Below are 23,135 nucleotides of genomic sequence, written 5' to 3'. Positions count from 1 at the left end.
AAAAAAAAAACCTCGGGTTTAGGGCTTCAGTTCCTTCATCATCAACTAGCACAGCATACAAATCACACTCATGTAATTCATTAGTCTCCATAAAACATGAACCTTCAGCAGAAAGCGAACAGCTGCCTCTTTCAATGAGACAAGAGGCAAGGCACAGGTGACTTCTTTTTTCTTCCTTGCTGTGGAAGCAACTCAGCAGGTTTTCGTGTTTTAACCACTTTTAACGTTTTAACCAGTGTTTCTTACGGTTTGTTCCTCAACACCACCTCAAGCAAGGCCTTGAATATGGTTTGTTTGGGACATAAGTAGTCATTAACTACATGGACAGAGAACAAAGGTCTTCTGTTTGTCCCATTCTGCCAGGGATTTGGGGCAAAGGAAGAAAGGTTCAGAGAAGGAAGCCCTCGCCTGAGGTGTTTTTACATGACTAAGAACTGTGAGATGGATTGTGGAGAAATTACTTTTGCAGAGCATCATATGATAGACTAACAAATGGGAACAGGTATGAAAAATACACAGAAGAAGAGTAAATGATAACTACAAACTTACCCTAAGTCCTAACTTGGGATCATCACTCCTTTCCAGCCCCCCACCTCTGCTATCCCACAGCTTGGACTTTACTGGACAGAAACAGAGCCTTTGTCTTTTGGCTTGACGAGCTGGGAGTTCGCTACTCACAACTGGGAAGCAAGAACTGTGATTTCTGCATAGGCACTAAGACTGTATTTTCTATTTGAGTTTTATGTTGTTCTGGTCCTCTTCTCCACAAAGAACAAGGGAAGATCAATCTAGCAGGATTTTTTTGCTTGACAAATGATTTTGTTCATGATTCCTAAAAAGATCTAAAACCTCTCTACAGAGGCAAATGAATGCAACAGGCACTGCTTGAAAGACAAGGAATTTGCAGGTAGCAGGTAGCAGCAAAGATGTACAGGGTAAGTGAATGTATCTATTAAAAACTTCGGAACAGAGCTGCATGCAACACAAATCAGAGTAGACACAAAGAATCTCAGAAGAAATTAAGTGGGAAGGGAAAGAGAATAGAGATAAAAGCATTTATATGTATTTACATAGATTAAGTTGGGCAAATAGACAAGCCAGTATACACTTATGGAAGTGGCTGGTGACGACGGATTACAGGAAAAGGAGGAGAGGAAAACCAGAAATTTGCAAGTGCTTCTAGGATGTATGCATCCATGTAACAAGATGGAACAGCTGAAGAGAAGAAAGTGATTTCCCAGAGCCACACAGAAAATCTCTTTAGGAAAACATCACTTGTTTGGCCCCAGTGAGAACAGAAGTTAGATTACACATACATGCTCTATTCTATGCAATGGGGATAGCATTAAAGAAATGGATCTATACAAATGGATAAATAGCACTAAAGAAACAGAAAACTGACTTCAGCTCTGTGTATCATATAAGTTATTTTTTTACTGTAACTTTCTCACACATAAACCTAAAATACACTAAAATCAGAATATTTTTTCAGTCCTCATTACTGTTAAATAAACTTTATTTAAGACCTGCTTTGCATGGAGACTCGACCTACTCTTCTGAAGAAAAGTGCTTAAGCTTACAGAGTAAAGTGGCTTGAAACCCATTCTTGTATCTGCCCAAGTGCCCATAGTCAGAAAGGTGCCATCCCAACATGCTGAAAGAGACAGAGCTAAAAGATATTATAAGATTAGAAACAGGGCAACATAGAGACAAGGATCATTTATTACCTACTATCCTGAGACTGGCATCATCATGTTTTTGTCCATGTCCTGCCTTCTTGCTGTGTGACAATCTGCCTCTGCTGTGACTTGGCTACTTGGGCAGATCACTTCTCAGCCCACACCCTCTGATGTTATCAGCCTTATTCAGAAACCTAGGAATAATGTCTCTACACAGACCCATAAACACTACTTCTAAATGCAATGGTGCAACTCTTCTCTAGGCTCTTTCAAATCTTAAGACCCATGGCATGGCTTTTCCTTGACTGGCATGCTTAATCGGAAACTTACCCGGAAAGTTCTGAAAAATAAAATGATTTACACATCCTCTATTATGGTTAACATTTCCAGATCTACCCAAATATGTCTCAGAGATCCCCATTCTTGCAAACCAGCCCCTAACAGCATTCCAGATCTTGTTCTTTCTTAGGACAAACCCCCAACATCACGACAGCCTTCTGTAATTAAACTTTTGTCTCAGCTTTGTACCTCCCTATGGTTTGCTTTCCTTTTAACACCACTGCAGGACTGCCCAAGAACTGATTTTGTGTTCATCTCCAGATGCAGCAGTCCAGACACATATTAACCTGTGTCAGCCACTGCAAGGGTTACACATTTATTTAGTGCATTTATTTCTCAAAACCAACAATTATATGAAAGAAAAAAGAACAAAAAAAATAATGCTATAGATCTAGTTTCAGTATAATGCTGAAAAAAATAGAACAAACTCGCTGGTCAAAATGTTATGTTTGGTCTACTCCTCACTCTGATGCACTCTCTCAGTTGAAAAGTATGCTGTTGATTATCAAGTCATTTATACTAGTGTCTTGTTACACCTATGAAGATAAACAAATATATTTGTTAATGTATATAGACTTAACTGATGCACACATTTTGTTCCATAAAAAGCCAGCAGCTGGATAAATTGCTGCAGCGCTAATGGAAGAACACTATTCCTTCCTCTTCCCAGTTTCCTAGTTCTAGCAGGAATCTCTCATTTGACCTTGGGCAAGGCATTTAAATTCTCTGCGCCTGTGTCTTCTCATCTGTAAAATTAAGGCTATAATGCCTACCTACTTCACAAGAGGGACAGTGTTAAATTTAATGTATTAATGTTTTAAAGTGTTTTCAGACAGCTGGATCAAAAACCACTACAGAATGTAAGTTATTATTAAATTATGCTTCACTGAGTTAATGCTGTTGCATTACTGTATCTGATTAAATAAGGAAAAATATTCAAGTGACACCTCCTGGATTTTTTATTTTTTTTTTCCAGAGGATGAAACTGATGTTCTTTCACCAGCCTACAGATGGGCTTGAAGGCTTATTCTGGAGAAAGAAAGAAGGCGAGGAAATGTAGTAGTCAACCGAAGTGAAAGAGTCCTGCAGAGCAGATGATTATGAGGGCATTTAAAGCAATTGTGAGGTAGAGCAGAAGGCAACTGCACCTTCTGCCCCACTGTGACACACCAGTCTCTGGTAGCAATACGGTCTCCGTTCATCTCCATGCCAGTGGGACAGGAACACCCCCTCCGTACCATCGCATTAACTACTGCATATGGCCTCCGCTTGGAGTAATGAAGTACGAGGTCTGTAGCCTGGAGTCGCTTTCCTGGTGGAGCCAACCAGCTCTCAGGCACAGTTCAGATATACTTTCGAATCTGTTCAGTCACAGCAGCTAATTCATCTATGATGAACGTGGCACATAAAAATGTCAGTTATAAAAAGTGGGATTTATCGCAGGAGGGTTGTTCATACCTGATGCCTCTCCTACATCTCCTCTTGACCTGATGCGCAGATGCCTGGTCTTGTCCTGTGATCTCACATCAGGATCTTGTGGGGGGGGAAGGGGAAGGAGTGTTTGGAGCAAGAGCTGCAGGAAGATGAGAAGGGTTTTTGACAGCATGTTGAGTTGGATGTTGTACTGGTGTTGATGCCGCTGGTCCCAATGCCATCAAGGCATTTCTTGTGGATGACAAGGAATCTAGGAAAGTAGTGATTAACATGCATATCAGTGTGATTGACAAGCTATGTTGTCTGCTTTGTGCTAATGTATTGCATGGACACCTATTCTAGGCATATCAGAATCAGCATATAGATTTAGAGTACAGATTTAAATCAGAAATAGTTAGTATCTTTCCCAGTAAATAAAGAAAATTTGTTTGATGGATCTATCTGCTCAATTGACCATGGAGATCAGATTCTGTCTGGTGAGGGAACGTTTTCACCTCGCAGGGTACAAATGGATAGTAGGCAGCATTCTTTCAGATTGCAGAAAGACCAATTCATTTGCTTTCCCATTCCTCCATCCCCAATTTATCACTCGAAAGGCAAGAAAAAATAAGTACAACATCAGGGTTGATAACCTTCTGATTACTCTTCTATTAAATATACACAAATCAGGGAACTTGAAAAAATATAAGCAGGGACCAAGCATACTGTCTACCTTCCAAATCTGCCAAAACTGAAATAGAGGTTCCAAAGTATAAGGTTGTATATATTTTATGTCTTTTCTGACACCATGCTGCATACATCAAAGTATCCATTCTCTCTTTTTCTTTTTTTTCTTATCAGATCTGCAGAGAGGCTTGACTATGCGTTTTATTAAAATACCAGTCAAAGATCACACAGCATTCTAAACAACAATGATGCTACTTCAATTTCTTGAGAAAAATCCATGGGACATGAAAACTTACCACAAAAGCAGTGATGCCACTTATGTTTGCTTGAATCCCTGCAAAACTGCTGCTGTGTAAAACATGTGCAGTAGCTCCTAAGATTAACTCTGTATGTTTACTTTCCGTTGGTAGAAACACTCCTTCTCAATTTTCCTCTCTTCATCAAGGCACAAGTCTTTCACAATGACTGCCTTTTTTTCTCCACCTCACATTTTATAAAATCTAAGCCAGTCAATTGCCCGAAGGTGATTTCATGACATCTGTTTTATTTATTTGCTTATTTGGCTGACTGGGAATTTTTAAGTAAGTCGCTGGTATAACTCTAACACACAATCATCCAGAATTAGCCTCCTGCTGCCAAAACTTATCTGTGTCCTTTGATTGAAAGATAAGCCACTTCCTTTGGCATTTTTATGACAAATGTTAACTCTGGATCCTCTATCAGAAGCAAAGAGCTAACATTTTTCATTCTGTTACACATGGAATAGGCTACTTCTGAATGTAACTGCTATCAGATAATTAAGTGTAAGGATCTGAATAACCATACTCCTGAGTGGTAAGCATCAAAATGTACTGTCAGAATATCCTCAACTAGGAGATAACTACCTGATCACTACTGCAGGAAAACAGTTTTCTTCCACCTCTAATTTCAGTGACACTGTTATTTTCTAATATTTACAATTCTACTTTACAATATCCAGTCTACGTCTCCCAGTGAGGCTGGCTGGAGGAACAATGATGTGATGTATGTGTGAAAGCCATTTACCCAAACTAAACTACAGTAAAATAAAGTATACTCAAAAGTATAATTTAAGACTACCATTGTCATGAGAAGATAAAGTACGTAAATTAGTATTTCATTTAGGAATAGTGCAGCGACAAATGTTTCCAGCAATATTTCAAATGACTAATTCAGCAGGCTGTTGCAGGGAAGTGTGGTTCTTTATGTAAAAAGGTAACTTCCTGATTTTTTTTATGCACAGAATATAAAACCTTATAGATAATCATTTGGCTAATTACAAGGGAAAGGTGAAACAGCACTGTATGTGAAAGTGTACTGGGTCAAACCACCACAGAAAGAAAGGTGTAGAGGAAGAAAGCAAAAAACAAACAGAACAATTAAGCAGATACAGTGAAAAGTAAGGATGTCAAGTCATGAGCAGAGTGAGAATGCAGGATGTTGGTGTCAGAGGTGCAAGGAACAGGAGGAGGTGTAGAAAAGATGATTGCCCTTTAAACAGGTAAAAGTGTAGCCCCTGCTGTGGATTTTTTTTTTAAATGAACTGATTCAAGAGGTTTCCACGTTTCACTACTCCTGGCACAATAAAAACACACTGTATTTAAAAACTTAAGTTCCACAGGTTGAAAGATCTGTTCCATCGTTTTTAATCTTCCTAGCTGTTTCACAACGAAAAAGGAGAGAGAATGTGGGGTTGTTTGTTCCGTATGATGCAGCAAGTACATTTATACCCCTGGCATTTCCCTTCCTTTGGCAGCTCCCCCACAGAACGCCCTGTGCATGGAGAATATAGAAACAGCAGGACAGAACATCACAGCAATCACAAACCTCCTGTGTATCTGAAGTTGAGATAGTACCTCCAGCACTGAAGCTAAGAAACAATTTCAGTGACATCTGGCTGAATTTGCCAGATGTTAATATGTGAATTCATGCATGATAAGACAGGAAGAAATGCATATCTTCAGTGAATGAGCTGTACAACATTGAAGAACTGAGAAGTGGCAGAAATTAGTCATAAAAGAGATAAGTGAAGAAAAACATAGTAGGTCCTTCACTGACCATTTCTCAAGCATACTTTAGATTTAGAATTTATGGGTCTTTGTTCTCATCAGATGACAACTTCTTATAAGATTTTAATGCACTTAAGGTAAGAGATCTTGATTCTATATATAAAATAAATAAAAATACATATTAATTAAGATTTAGTGATTCTCTGGGTAGCTGATGTATTATAGCCAACATAAATATGGGACAATTGATGCAGAAAGAATTGATGTCCCAAACCCTCTTTTAATCACGGGGGTTTTTTTTAAATATATGTACCATCGTCTGTAATGAACAAAGATATAGATAACCCTTTATCTAAAACTGAGGAAAACTGCCAAATTAAGTCACATGCATCAAAGACCTAAAGACAAGTAAGAAGACACATAAGAAGAGTGTTAGATCCCGCCTCAGATTATGCCAGATGATGGCACCACCAGTGCCATATAAGAAGCACTGTATAACTCTGTAGACTTCTGTGGCCTATGAGAAAGCCCACTAGAGTATTCACCCAAGCCACTGCTAGCAAACTAACACAAGCTGGTGGTGTGGGCTCCCCTGTACAGAGGAACTGAACAATACTCATCTGATGATTCTGGATGATTTGACAGCTGCTTCTCCCCAGGATTACATGTTGTGTGAGAATATACTACTGCTACTACTACAACTACTACTCCTCCTCCTACTCCTACTACACCTACTACTGCTATTACTGTCAGAAACAATAAATACATAATAATCATCTTCCTTTATACTGAAATGCCATTCTTTCAGATTTAGAACAACCCTGACTTCCAGACTGGAGACTCTTCCATAATTACCCAAAGTTATTTTCTTTATTTCCCCTATATATTATCTTGTTTTCAAATAATAAAGATTCCAATTTTTTCCTGATGTACCTTAAAAATTCCAACCTAAATACATTTCAAGTCTCATGAGTAATTGTGATTCTACCATTGTTAATTTTACATACAGATTGACATTTTAGTCAGGTTTAATATAACAGATGAACCCGACTGCTGACTGGTTCCAGCTATGTTAAGATGTTCAGTGACTTGTAAAAGTTGCAAAAAAATTACTTCTCTGCCAGGCTGAGCAATTAACAGCATACTGAATCACAGAACTCTTCTCAGGTTGTTTGCTTTGTTGGGGACATCTTTTCATCCACCTGTTATTAAGAGAACTTGTTCATCTGTCAGATGACACAAGAGTGCAGGAGCAGCAAACAATTCACTCATTTACTTCACTCTGATTTTGCAAAAATATTTATGGAAAAATGCAGATTTGCATAAATATTGGCAAAATGCAGGTTTGCTCATAACTGATTAACATCATTCCTTTTTCATTTCTACTGTTCTTACAGAATTCAAGTTATATACAGATTAAAAGAATGTAATGTCCTTCCTTGTATTCATTTCACTATGTCCTTTTCTCCCTTGTCTTGCCATTTGTTTAGGTGTTGGAGTTTTTTTAAGCTCTACTATTTCACATTACTAACACTGCAAATTTTAAGCTGAAATGGAGTGGGTTAACGTGCACAACTTTGACCTTTTAACATGGTTAAATTAAATCCTTATCAATTCCAATTATCTTTCACATTTCCTACTAAATAGTAAATCTAGGTAACCTCATACTTAGTTCTTATGCAGTGGTTTCCACTATGGACAAAGCAGGAAATTATCAGTCTGTCAATACTTCAGATATCCAGATATTCCTGAAATTCCTTCAATGCTTCTCACTCAGGGTCAACTTAGCTCATCTTGCCAGACAGTCACAGAAACACGGAATGGATGAGATAGAAAGGGACCTATGGGGATCATCTAGTCCAATCCCCCTGCTTAAAGCAGGGTCAGAAAAAACAAGTTGTCCAGGGCTGTGTTCAGTTCTGAGTATGTCCAAGGATGGAGACTATACAACATCTCTTCATCCAGTGTTCACCCAATCTCACAGTAAAAACAAAAATCTCTTACATTCAGATAGAGTTTTCTGTGTTTTAATTTATGCCCATTGCCTCTTGTCTTCTCAATTGGCATGAACGAGAAGAGTCTATGTTTCTTCTTTACACTCTCCCATCAGATATTTATAAACATTGATAGGTTTTCCCTTGACCCTTCTCCAGGCTAAATAATCCCAGCTCCCCCAGACTCTCCACACACGAGAAGTGCTCATCATCCTTGTAGCCCTTGGCTGGACTTGCCCTTGTAAGTCTGTATCTCTGTTGTATGGAGGTTCCTGGAACTGGCACTCCAGATGTGGCCTCACCAGTGCTGACTAGAAAAGAAGGATCACCTCCCTCAACCTGTTGGCAATACTCTTCCTAATGCAGCCAGCCCAGGAGGCTGTTGGCTCTCTTTGCCCCAAGGGCACATTGCTAGCTCATGGTCAGCTTGTTGCCCACCAGGACCCCTAAGGCCTTTTCTGGAAAGATGCTTTCCAGCTGGTCAGCTCTAGTCTGTACTTGTGCCTGGTTTATTGCTACCTGGGGGTAAGATTTTGCATTTCTCTTTGCTGAACTTCATAAGGTTCCTGTCTGCTCATTTCTCCACCCTGTCAAGAACCCTCTAGCACACCCACCTGGTATATAAGCCATTTATCCCAGTTTTGTATCATCTGCAAACTTGCTGAGGGTACAGCAAGATAACTCAATATGGTAGTTACACTTTATCTTCATACTAGGGATATACCAGATATCATCTGTTTTGCCTTGCCTTACATATGGTATTTCAAAACTAAATTTCAAATTAAATTCTGTATATCGTGTGCTCCAAACCACTTAACCATCTTGGTAATCCTCTGCTGAACTCACACCATTATGTCAATGTCTTATACCCAAGAGCCCCAGATTGGTCCCTTTCAACCCAACCTTGTTGAGTTCCTTCTTTAAAGAGCCCTGAATCCAGTCATCAACCATTCTTCCAATCTGGTGTCATCAACAAACTTACTAAGGGTGCACTCCATCCCATCCTCCAGGTCAATAATATAGGCACTACACAAATTCAGCTCCAGTGTTGGTCAAACTCTGAAGGACACCATTGCTAACTGCCCAGTCTTCTCAGTCTATAGGAGGAATATATTTAGTTAGAGGGATAAGTTCTAACTAAGTGGCATGTTTTAGAACTGAAAAAGAGTATTTATTATTTGCTTGGAGCACGTGTCTTATGAGGAGCAGCTGAGGGAACTGGGGGTGTTTAGTCTGGAGAAGAGGAGGCTGAGGGGAGACCTCATCGCCCTCTACAGCTACCTGAGAGGAGGGTGCAGAGAGCTGGGGATGAATCTCTTAATTAAGTAACAAGCAATGGGACAAGATGAAATGGCCTCAAGTTGTGCCAGGGAAGGTTTAGACTGGATATTAGGAAGCATTTCTTTACAGAACAGGTTGTGAGGTGTTGGAATGGGCTGCCCAGGGAGGTGGTGGAGTCCCCATCCCTGGAGGTGTTTAAGAGTTGGGTTGACATAGCGCTGAGGGATCTGGTGTAGTTGGGAACTGTCAGTGTTAGGTTAATGGTTGGACTGGATGATCTTCAAGGTCTTTTCCAACCTAGACGATTCTATGGTTCTGTGATTCTGTTTTTCTATTTAAGGATCTATCTGTATTTTTTCTGACCCATAAAATCCATTCACTGTAGCAAAGTTTAAGTATTATTACACTACATTTCTGTTTTCAGAGATTTTGAGGACTCTTATCTGACCAACTTCATTCTTTGTTTATGAATTACTTGCTCTGTTATGCACACAATTTCAACTCATATTTCTGCTTTAGCACAATCAGACCTTTATGAATTGCACACTGTTACCAGAGGTAAATTTAAAAGCCTCTTAGGAAACATGCTCAATCTCTTACCATTATAAAGATTAAACCCAAAACAAAGTTTCATATAAACAAACTACATTCATTAAGGTAAGTCTGAAGTTGTTAAAAAGGCATATTTCTTCAAAGTCAAATGGAACAAAGTAAAGAAAATGTCTACTCTGCACAGGAAAAAAAAAAGGCATGAATTTAAGTTTCACTGCAGAAGGGCTGACAGATATTATGTTTCTTACTTGACTGCTACACTATGAATCTCTTTCATATTTTTCTAGTATCATCCATTACAGATATTCAAAAGCCATGAGTCAGGCTCCAAGACATCATGAAACTAAACTTAATCATAATAAATTTTTATTGCTTATTTGTCTTTTGATTTCTGAATGCATGCCTACTACCTTTTCAAGTTTTACTCTGCAACCACAAGAGACTACAAGTCTATTTTTAAATTAAAGCATTAAAGTGGCTTCCTGACCATTCATCTCACCACTTCCAGCACTCACTTCAGAGCTCTATCCTACTTGTTTTTTTCTTGCATGCCATGGAAAGTCTCCAAGACAACAGCTTTATTTTGAGGACCCAAAGTTTTCCCACATTTCCTTATGCTCTGAAAATGCCATGTTTGGGCAATCCTGAGTCAAAAGAAGGAAAGGATGATCTGAGGCAACCTTTACATGAAATAATAATGGAAGCAGCAATTCTATATATCAGTACAAACAGATCAGAGGAACTGGTACAGGACAGAACTGTCTGGGTGTGACTCACCTGTGCATTATGCACTGGGCAATACAAGAAGTGGACTGACTAACACTCAGAGAAGACAGGCAATACTGAGAATCTATGTAGGTATTCCAGCGAAGCCAGAAACCACAGTCATGGGGTTCTACTTGCGATGTCTGAGCCAATGAATATTTAATTAACCCAAGTAAAATGCAACAGTAAAAAAAAAAAAAAAAAAAAAAAAAAAATTTTAGGGGAACTCAGCTCAGTAATTTGAGGGGTTTTTTTTAGGGGAACTCAGTTGAAGTCTCCTAGAATGTGATACTTCGAATTCACCTACTTATTCAAATCAGGCAGCATGGGGATTTGATCAGATCCCAGCTGTGCAAGTGTCTTTTCTGACTGAAGCACCTGCAGGCCTCTGACCAGCGTCATCACCCATCTCTGAATCCTTTCTATTACTACTGAATTCAGAGTTATAATGGAGTACAGCTCATATATAGATGTATCACTGATTTATCTAATGTCTGTTTATAATATTGTATCTACTATTTTCCACTTCATTTGTTATGCATTGCACTTTGATTTTAGTGTATTTGCTTTCCTGATGCATCTGCCCACTGAGTGGGAATTTTAATTGAAAACTAAACTTGAACTCACTTAGAATATTTGCAATTTTTCATGTCATTTTCATTTATATTATCTCACCAAATTAATTACATACAGTTACACATGTGTGAAAGGACAGTCTGAACTGTGGCTGAAGTACTACAATGACAATAAACAACAAATTTCTAAGTTTGGGAAAGGTGATTTTGATTATACTGTCAAAGGATCAGTGTCAGAACAGTCCCATTTAACATTTCAATTTTTGTAAGGAAGGAATAAACAACTGGTTAATTCACTGGAAATTTGCTGATGCTATTAAACTTGGTGCTAAGAATACTAAAAAAGACAAGGAAATAATAGCAAGGAACCTAGTCTAGAAATATGTTTAGAAAATAACAGAAGAGATTAAATTTTCAAAGCTGTAAAATCATTAATTAGCAAAAGCATCCTGCAAAATTAAGATAGTCAATAACAGAAACAAATCTGAACACAGTGCTGGAAGAAGCACTGGAAGGAGAAAATGAGACAAACATGAAATCTACAGTGGAAGTAAAGAGAACATGTGTTAGGTATAGGCAGATGCTGGAAGGTAGCAGTCCCTTAGGTGAAAAGATGTATTTTCATTAGTAGGTTTAATTCTTAGACACTAAATGGCTGGCATCTCATGTAAAAATCTAGGTGGTATCCAGGCACTCTGTTACCACACACAGAGACTTGAAGGTATTTCCTGGATTAAAAGAAAATCAGTTCATGAATAGGAAAGAGTAAGAAAACTATAAATGTACAACTTTGCAAAGCAGCTGGTCAACAAGCTAATGATCTTCATGTATCTGAACAGTACAAATAGCAATTCCCTATCCATATGCCCAGATACAAACTGTGATTCATTTGACCAAACTTAGACAGTTATGTCAAATAAACTAAGTTAGTTTTATAGACAGTGAAAAGAAACAGACTCTTCTAGGACAAGATTCATCTCATCCTAAAGCAGACATCTAAATGTCTTGACTATATAGGCTGACCAGCTCAGACACACATACCTAAAAATACGTGTGATGAATCAGACATCATCTTTGTATCCATCATCACCAGTTCAGTTCAGCTTTGATGAGTCCTATCCATACATATGGAACCTGCTTACAGATCAGGTCTTAAGAAGGGAGAGGAAATATTTAGGAACTTTATAAGGCTAAACTAGCAGTACTTAGATGAAAGTAAGAATGAAAGTATCTTCATAACAATCAAGGCAGAAAGGCCCACACATTAAGTGTATTAGAAAGTAGTTGTTTAAATAAAAAGTAATGAGAGCTTTAGAAACACCATCATTTCAAATTAGCTAATTTTATTAGTAGTTCTCTTCCAGAGGTTTAAAGAAACATCTATAAAGCATAAAAGCTCTCATACTGGAGAAACTAAACCTGAAACAAGAAAATAGTCATTTCGATTTTTTTACTTAGAATTAGCCACAATCCCACACCTTTTCTGAAGGTTCTACATAGGTACACATATTTACACATACAGGCTTTTTCGGTAAACTTAAAGTCAAAGTATGCAGTATGTCTGCAGTGTCATTTCTACTCAGAGAACTGCATGTTGTTATGTACAATGTTCTGTAAATAAAGATTAACAATCTTTTACTGATATGTGAAACTCTAGAATTTTAAAATATCCTCAGTTTCTCATGCTAATGAGGTTTTTTTGTCATCAGGGAGATGGGTTTCAAATTTCTCTCAAGCAGAAAAAGTCATACTGTGGTTCTGCCTCTCAAGAAAATTCACACTTAAACAATTATAGTTTAAACTCCTTATATTTTATGAAGACAGCTTGTATCTTATCATTACTCCAAGAAGGGAGAGTAAGTGCTCTCTGTGCTGACAACTCAAGGACATGTCAAATTTTCTAGAGACACTTTTATTTTCATGTAGAATTTTAAAATAAATAGTGCTCTTTTTCTATAACAGATATTGTTCTTTGGGCCTCAGCACGTCAGTAGGAACAGCAGAGCCAATTGCTATGGGAACCATGCTTCTACAGTGTGAGGATGAAGTAGGAGTCAAGTAGGGGAATCGAGAATGGTGATACTCTTCTGTTCTCTCTCCAGAAAGCTAATTCAGTGAATGATATAAATCCTGGAAATTCTGCCTTGCATCAAGAAAATATAAGCACTTCATCTCTTTATCACGGTCAGTAGAAAGTGGTGAAATTAACATGATCCACAATCAGTTTACAGAGATGACAGTATGATCTTAAATCTAACAGAGACAGCATTATACATTACAATTGAAATGTAAAATCAGCAAAGTTTTACCAGAAATAACATGTGAAATTGCCTATTGGTACAACTTTGCAGAAGATGCAGTGAATTCTTCACCCTTGGAAGATTCTGAATAAAAACCGCACATCTTTCAAAAAGATAAATTACAGTTCTGAGGGAGACTGGTGAACTTGATGTAAGAGTCATCTGATGGATAGAGTAAGTGGTCCGTAGAAGTTCAGGCTAATGAAGTAAAAATTACCATATTTCACTAATTAATCCACTGGCAGGTTTTGACCAAGTTAGGGTCAAAACAGCAGTAACAACAAAAATTAGAAACCAACAACCCTCAGTTCTTGTTACAAGCACACCACACTCAGACTAACACTTCTATCACCATGCCCATCATTGCCAAAATTATTGTATCAAAATAACTGACATACCATTATCTTCATGCAAGTATCCCTTTCAAGGCCTAAATGTTTTGTTTTGCTTTTCAGTCATCTGGTTTTCTCTGCTGTTTGGTATGTAGGTTATGTTACAAAGGAGAGGCTTTCCAATACTCCCGCCGTCCCTCCCATGTTTTCCCATCTAGAAAGTTCTCCGTTATGACCTCTTAATAAATAGATCTTAGTCCCAAGCATAAACGCTTGCCACTTCACTTGGCTTAAAAGCATGCCTGTATTACAGCACCACATTGCAGCTACCAGCACATCAAACAAGACAAACAACCCTCTGACCTTTTTATCTTATCATTGCATTTCTACCTATTCCACAGGTTAAATGTCTTTACTAACACTGTTTTTCAAGTTTTGTGGAGGGAAGTTTACACTGAATTTCATTCCTCTGGCTGTGGTTTCTATGTAAAGATCAGAACTTTTTTAAGCACTTTTACCTTGTCAGGATTCAGTAGAACAGTGCTTTGTGTGAATGAGAATTGAATTAGGAGTATTTTTCCCATTGTAATCCAAGTACCTACATGATTGCTTGTATCAGTATTTGATTATATAATCAGTAATTAATAATTTAATAGGTATCATATAAATATTATAAACCAATTCCAGCTACCTGTCAGATCTTCATGTGAGTTTTCTTACATATTGAGGAATTCTTATTTCTATTAGTTTGGGTTTGGAATCGGAATATTGTTGGAGCAAAATGATGAGTGCAATTCAGCATCCCTGCCTTCATAGTAAAAATGAACAAATATTTAATTGGACATGATTTAATCACAAAACTGAGAAAAATCAAAAAACCCTCATGTTTTCTGTTAAATGATGTATTTAACATCATTTTCAGAAAACCTTCTATTCCAGCCTGCAATCTATGAAATATACTTGGTACAGTATCAATGCTGGATCCACTCAGCAACAAGAAGCCAATTCCAGATAAAAATGTGAATAAAAATGCATTTCTCTCTTCCTCTTGTTGCTAAATACCTCTGGAGTTCACATTCCTCACTACAGCTTCAAACTCTACTTCTTCAAATATAGCATTCTGTTCACAATACTTGGGTTTATGAATTTCTTGTGGTTTAGATGGTACCAAGCCATGTACTCTGAAAGGATTCCTGTGCTTGGAAACTGCTCATAAGATATTGGGGCAACACTTTTTCCTGTTCCTTCTCTTTTTAAAGCCCTGTGAAACGCCTACTTCCTCTTCACATGTCATCAGCCTCCTGTTGATGACTCCTGTCTTGGATCCCTGCCTCTCCTGCTTGCTGTGGGCAGATGAGAAATCACAGAGCACTCAAGTCAGTGGTCACGGGCAGGAGAAAGGAGCTCTGGAGCAGTAAGGATGTGATCCCACATAATGCTTATGCTAACTGCGAGCAAGAAGACCCCAGCAGCAAGAAACAAGGATAAGAGACACAGACAGAAGAAATGGACAACAGGACTGAGTACTTTGACTTAGACGTAGAAGATTTGGAAAATAACCAGAAGAATTGGGTATGAACAGCCTCGGAGAACAGTGCTTCATTCTTTTTTTTTTATTCCAGATTTCTTCTGTATGTTTAAAATATTTACTGTACCTCTGTGTCAAACAAGGAAATGCTTCTAATGATATGGTATCAGTTGGTATCTGAAATGGATAGATGGTACCTGAAAGTGGAAGACATTTTTATTTTAAATTATTACCTATGCAAAAAAAACCCAAAACAAACAAACAAACAACAACAACAAAACCACCAACAACTTTAATTGTGATGCAAAACCAAAATGTTTAATCTTGCAGTGGTATTACTCAATTCAGTCAAGTGGTCTGATATCTCTTACTTTGAAAGAAACCCTGGTTTGCTTCTCCTGACACTGTATTAGTTGCCCAGTAGTCCACCACTCCTGGAGTAGTGAGGTTGACACACTTTAGCCTAGACACAAATGATCCAGAATTTAGCAATTTAATTTTTTTTATTCCTTCCCTTCAGAAGCAAAACAGGTCCCTGCATTGTTTTATCATTGCTTTACTTTGAAATCTAGGAAAATTGCAAGATGTGTCTGAGAATAACAGCAGAATGGTGGCATTTCTTTAGAGGCTGACTGCACAAACCATGAACCAAATCACATAAATTGCTCCAAGAGCAATAGTATTCACCAGACACTTGGATTCATTCAGACACAACACAACAGCATAAAAACTTGCACTGAAGTTGCTCTAAACAAAGTGTACTAATAAAATGAACTATTTTTTCCAGAATCTGATTATTCTGAGGGATCTCATTTTAGAATATGAAAAGAGGCATTTTATGAAACTTTTACAATAAACATTATAAAATATATATGTCTGTGTAGAAGTTCACACAAGCAAAACATCCCTGAGGAGACATAAGCAGGGAGGTGTAGAACAGGAGCAAGTGATTTTTTGAATAATTTTTCAAAGGGTTTTCATGTTATTAGGAACAGAAAATCCCAAACACTGAATTTCTCAATGAAAGAGAATTCTGGAAATAATCCATTTTATGTTGACTGCCATGTTGAATCTTCAAAAAACAGTATATTAAATGTTGACTTTTTTATATTTTGAATTTTAATGTGCAATATAGTTCAAAACTGTCTACCATCTTAATTAATTTTGAAAGGAAACTGTAAGTGCATGTAATTTCAAAAATTACATCAAGACTACCTAAATTATCCCTCCTTGGGCTTTTGAAATTAAGGCTTGGTGACACTAATGTGATTTCACAGTCCTTGTGATTTTGAAAGAAATTGAGCTCTGCATGAATAGTTCTCCTCACAATTTTCTCTTGATACAAGAATTAAAAGCAAAACCAGAGAGCAGGATGTTTTCCCAGAGTCACAAAATCTCATCTATGAAAAAGCTATAAATGGGGTGGCATACCCATCCCACAGCCATGTGCCATGTTGCAGCAATAAGCCCTTCATCAGCTCAGGTGAGGGGTGGCCTGGGTGCCCACGGCGGTGGCAGGGAGGAACTTCCCAGTCTTCACTCCTGGCCACAGTGCTGCCACCACCCCAGTTCCCAGCATGCGTTATGGCTTTGCTGACCTGGTTTCCAGGTTTTCTGGCTAGACATGAGAGACCAAAGAAGGATATTTTGTAACTGGTAAAGATGAAGTGGGGGTGGTGGGAAGCGAGTTCTCTGGGCCGTCTGCTGAATCCGAAAGCCGGAGGTGATGGAAACACATTGTTACTACAGCTTTTTACATTAAAATTCCCACATACTATCTAGGGTAGGCTCTAGCTGACGCAATACAGATCTCCACATAGGAGACATCTACATCTATACTAGCCAGATGAGGCTCCCTTTATACTTCAAGGAGAGAAATAAGCTTTCTCTAGGATACAATTCTTTTTATCTTAAAATAGTCACCTAAAATAGGTCAGATGAATTTTTCCACACAGAAGTGTCTACTCCTTGCCAGTACAATAAACCCACCACACTAGCTGAAGGGAGATATCTCCACCCCAGACCTCCAAAGACAGGTCAGGTGAAACTCAGTCCTAGGAGAGCCCTTCTGCCCTGGACATACCTGGAAACACCCCCAGCTTCACAGTGCCAAATCCCTCTCCTGGGTTGTCAGCCCTCACTGGATCCACCAACCAACTCCTCTGCTCAAAATCCTTATGGCTCAGAAGCAGTAACACGAAAACAAAAATGCCAAGCCCAAATCATTTTTCTCACATCAGATGTCTGCATATACATCATCCATATATATAAGGTGCATTCCACTGAGCAACTTCAAAGGCCTGAAATAAATGGTGACACTAAGAACATACCAGTAAAAAGACAGAATTATATCAATGAATAAAGACTGAGTCCTTTGGGGCCAAAAGATAAGAAAGACTACACTTCTTTTTGCTATATGAGACTTAGCCCACATAACATTTAGAAAGGGTTAACAAGGCAACTGTTTGTACCCTTTGTACATCTCTGAACCTCTGCTGCACTGAACAGTGAAACATTAGAATAAATCTTAAACTGGATACCTTTCATGGGAGTTCACAAGAATAGCTTATAAGGAATTTAGCCAGGCTCATCTACTTACTCTTTTTCTTAAATATATGATTTAGAAAACAAAGAGCTGTTGCCAGGAATCATAATAAAGATTTTTTTTTTGGGGGGGGGGGAAAGTATAGATAACAGAGCACCTTTTCTTCTTGTTTTCAGTTAGACAGTTCTAATAATAGGGATAGTGATACGGCAGTTTAAGAAAGCTAAAATTAGCTTTGACAAGTATTTTATGGTTCACAATTTTCATGCCTACAATACTGTATTGAGAAACAGTATTCTCTAAGAGGCAAAATACAATACCTTGCTCATGTGAATATTAGATGTCAAGAATCACCTTACCAAACATGTGGTCTTCTAACAACTTCCCAGAACACCAATTTACAGAAGTTTACAAAATGTCAACTCTTTACCAAACATGAATGATCTGATGTTTTTGTTTCCTATGCCTGTCCTGGCAGATAGTTTCATAGAGCATCTTAGAAGACATGAACATACAAGATTAAGTTACAGATCATAGGCAATGAGTTGCACACATGAAAAGCAGTAGCTATTTTTAATGTTTATTAAATAATAACAACAACAATAATAATAATAATAATATTGTGCATGTTAATGTCATTGTAAAATGTCTATTTTTCTACTTGATTTTAAGCAGAAATTCCTGTACACATACAATCCAAAAAACTTAGTGCAATGCTTCGGTTTACTGCATCATGAGCATGAAGTAGAAATTCTTTTCTTGTTTAGGTACAACATGAAAGACATGCCGTGAAATTTTCACTGTAGAAATAATTTGCTTATCAGTGTCACTTTCAGTGACTGTTCCATTGCTGTTGGGTTTTGGTTTTGGTTTTGGTGTTTTTTTAATAAGCACATAAAGGTATGACTTAAGTAAGGTGACACACAGCTATCATGTTATTGTGTCATTCCATTGGAAAGGAACCAGTTTATTATCAAAGAAAAGACAACCAGCCTTTAAGTCAGACTGGGACACGTTGTATCATCCCTGTCAGAGATGATACACATTAGAATACACTCAGCCAAGTGTCAACAAGCAATCTGAGTGCAAATCAGCACTACTCAGAAAATCCCAGTGGTAGAGTTAAGTCTATTTGTATGCTCAAGCCATGTCCCAGTTACAGCACGTGAATGTTTCCAGTTAACATCATCGCTAATCACAGCACTTGCTTCAGTCCTTGTATTGGCTAACTCAGACTAAAATAGGTAAGAACAGAAGAATAAATTTGAAGGACCAAAATACTGTTCTTTATCCACCAGTCAAACTATTTTTAGGTTTGCCTAAGCCTGTAAGAATCCACCAGCCTGGTCACCCTGAGGATGGCATGGAAGGAGAGCCTCCAGATGTCAGCCATACGGTGAAAGACAGAAATAAAGTGATATGCAGACAGCTCAATTATACCTGACTGCTCACCCCCATGGGTAAAAATCTCAAGAGCATAATTTCCCCTACTACACTAAAAAGCTGCTCTATGGTTGGATTCACAAATCTGTAGAAGCAGTTTTTCTGCCTTCCCACACCCTTTGTCCAACACTTCAAGGATTAGGGCTCTCCACACAACTTAAGTTCAGCCCTACTTCAGTTAGAGGGGGAAAACACATCACTTCCCTCTCCAAAATGCCCCTACTTGGGGTGGCTGGAAAAGAGGGTCGTATCAGTCCTGGTTAACACTATCCTGGTATAAAATAAATAAACATTGCAGACATCAATGTACCATTTGAGGAATAAAGAGCCATCTACCAAACTAGATCATTTTCACTTGCTTGCTCTTCATTCTCAGTGAATATTTAAGCATTTTTTTATGTGAAGGTGCTACATCATGAGTATTCAAGGGATTCCAACTTCCAAGGAACTGAAAACACAGTAATTAGGAAATGCATGTTAAATCATAGGAGAAATGAAAAAATTCAAAGAGAGCATTCAGTTTTCATCTCAGTGCCAAAGCCACCAGGTTATAGAGTACTCTGACAAAGAAAGTTTTCCCAAAAGCTCCCACTGAAATAGCCTCATTTAATACAAAGAACTCAGGCACTTCTTGCAAGAGTGCTCCCTTTGCCTCATAGTTACCATGCACATTCTGGAGTAGTGACAGCTTAATTACTTGAAATAAAACAGTAGCAAAGAAAGACTGAGAATGCTTCCCAAAACACTAGGGCAGTGCTCTGTCATGGGAGGCAGAGAATGTGGATTCAGAACCCCAGGGGCACAGAATAAAGAGCGACCCTGATCCCCTGTGCTCATGAATGAAGCTGTGATGCTGTTCAAGTCCTGTCTAACATCATATATTGGGTGATGTGAGTTCTTTCAATATCTTATTTCAGCAAATGCAACACAAATATTTTTGGATGTAACTTTTCTCTCTTCCTAGTTAACTACGCCAAAAAAAGTGAATTATCTGTCCCAGTCCTGAAAGCTCTCACATCCAAGGAGCCAAGCTGCTCTATTTTCTACTTAAAAGAAAGTTAATTGAAAGGTTGTATAAGGTCACATATGGCAGATCTGGGCTCACAACATTAATAAACAAAATCAGCTCTCTCTCATCCATAGTGTCCCTGAGAAACCATTAAATCCAAGGACCACTGTAGCTTGTCTGTAATCAGTACTTAAAATTTGAGACTGCGATCTACTTTGAACCAAGAAGAAAAATCAGAAATCTTAATGCCCCCCATTTTATTAATCTCTTACAAGTCATCATGAGACGTCTTTTTTCAGGGGTTGTCTCAAAAAGATAAATATAGATTACTTGAATATTTCATTTCAAATTGTAGAGGTCAGTGCAATAGAGTTGAAGTTTTGCAATTTGAATCTATTGAACATTTAGGTGGGGAAAAATATTTTTGAGTTGCTCCTAGAACTGGAAATTATGCAAACACAAATAACAAATAAACATACACCTACATCTCCCAGCTCAAATGAAACAGGATTAAGAGCACTGAATCTGAGCAAATACCAGCAGGTTTTAATTGCTGCCCACTTAAATTCATGTGTACACTTCCCAGTTATTTAGGCTGAATTGTTACATCTTCATCTTTTTACATAAGAAACTAAGACATATGCATTTTTCTGGACTGCATATCTATAATTACATTTCCAGTAGGAGCTTATAAATTAATAAATAAAACAATAAATTGTATTAAAAGTAATTTACAAGACATTTTCTTAATTAGTATATGCAGTTGATACATTTGTGCTACATTATTAAACATGGAAGCTATCCTCAAGTAACTTTATAGCATATAGGATCATGTTTGTTATATGTTAAGCTCTTCCAAAATTACACATAAGTGCTTATGAACCAAATGCACAATTAAAATTGCATTAGAATTTCTCCCTTGGATAATTTTCTAGAGCTTCAAAAGAAGACAAATAATACCTTCTTCCCATTATATAACACAGTGCAAGTTATTGGTGTAATAATGTCAAATTTTAATAACTTAATCATAACAGTATAGTCCATGTTTAAAGGTTTATAGATAAGCAAATATATTTATGTGCACTACTTTACCACTTGAAAATATTAAGCAGTTTACTGCTGTATATGGAGCCTGTACGCACAGATGAATGTAAGTGTATATGAGTCTGAAGACACCTGCTCCACAACACAACTCTGCTGCAGGAGACAGAAGTTTTTTTTTAAAAAAAATAAATAAATAAATAAATAAAAATCAGTGAAAATCCCCTTAAAAAGAGGTTTAGAGTCCCAGATCACCCTGGTATGTGAGACTCTCCTCTTAATTTTGTCACAGTTGTTTTGGCCAGCCTAACGACAACACTTAGAAATTAATTGTCTTGTATTACTTTCTGCACAGAAGATTAAAAGATATCTCATTCCTAGAGGAAAAAGTAGAAAACACAGTTTTTATCAAATTTGAAAATATTATGATGACAGATCTCATCTCAGTACTCTTTACATCTAGCTCCTCAGAACCCTCAGCTCTTGTATCAGACCGTATTTTTTCCCCAAACCAGCAAGCAAGGCTTTACACAGGCAAACACCCTGCCCTAACGGTGCAGCACAAACATCTGTCCTACTCACACAAAAGCAGAAATGGAAGGTGGCAACCTATAGAGTTGTCACCAGAGAAAGCAGGAAGAGCAAGATGCATAAGGCAGTGCAGAAGAACAGAGCAGCTCAGCAAGCCATGAATTTGGGAAATGCTTTCTCGGTATCTCAGAAACACCTGAAAAGCCACAGGTGTTTGCAATCCCTTCTAATTTGCACACTCTTTGTTCCTGCTTCTAGCACCAGCACTGTAAGGTCCCCATTGCAGTAAGGCATCCACCTAACAGCCCAAACTTTTACAGATAGCCATATTTGCTGTCTTTCAGCAGAGCATGATTTGCCAGGAAGGGATTCAGTCACAAGCTTTCAAAAGCGTGCTCACAGAGGAGGCTCAAACGTTACATAACCCTACACCTACGTCCATTTACCTGCGTGTCGTGGAATGATACCTGGAGTTCGTAGTTCTTCAACATCCATGAATGCTTGTATAAATGTTTCAAGGCTAAATGGACAGCAGGCAACACACCTGCTGTTAGGTTTCTCCGATCAATCAGGCAGCTGGCAGGTGAAAGCCCAAGGAGAGAGAGGCGAGTGCGATCCAGTTCCTCAGAGCACCTGATTATTAGTAACACAAACAGCACCAGCGTGTCTAATTTCCAGTTCCAGAAAACCATCTTTCTTGGTGTTTTTCTCTTCTTTCCTTCCCTTCCCCTGCAGCCCACATCCCCAAAGAACAGGCCTTAGATTCCCTGGTTGCCTGACATTTTGCAGCTTTCCTTTGCTTCAGTCAGCTGTGTCCCTCTAAGAAAGGAGCTAATTGTTATTAAAGGATAAAGACCTCTCTACGACTGGCTTTTCCAATTTGGACAGTAATCCAGCTCACAGCAGTGCTGTGAATCAATACTTCACAAGAATAATCTCTAGGCAAATTGCTCTGCCAAGTCTAATTTTAAACGTGTCATTTTAAACATTTCTGTAGCAGAAATATTCATCCATAGGTGACAAATCAATAAACAAACTAGTATGATTCCTTTGAAAATAGATATTCTAGGGATTGATTTAAGTGGTTGCATACT

At 38.0% G+C, this 23,135-nt stretch overlaps 1 protein-coding gene across 1 annotated transcript in view; it reads right to left on the bottom strand.

Annotated features, from left to right (window-relative positions):
• The window catches only part of GABBR2 (gamma-aminobutyric acid type B receptor subunit 2), a 469,556-nt gene extending 446,693 nt beyond the window's left edge, over positions 1-22,863 (bottom strand). Inside the window, exon 1 of the mRNA XM_026841737.1 lies at positions 22,488-22,863. Coding sequence (XP_026697538.1) covers positions 22,488-22,733 — 246 coding nt within the window. The 5' untranslated portion in view covers positions 22,734-22,863. The remainder of the gene's footprint in view (positions 1-22,487) is intronic.
• Between the last annotated feature and the right edge of the window lie 272 nt (positions 22,864-23,135).

This window comes from Athene cunicularia (genome assembly GCF_003259725.1).
Source record: "Athene cunicularia isolate RWA chromosome 2 unlocalized genomic scaffold, athCun1 chr2_part1, whole genome shotgun sequence".
Lineage (NCBI taxonomy): Eukaryota > Metazoa > Chordata > Aves > Strigiformes > Strigidae > Athene > Athene cunicularia.
The sequence above is the reverse complement of the archived record's forward strand: the minus strand, read 5'-3'. Positions and strand labels throughout refer to the sequence as shown.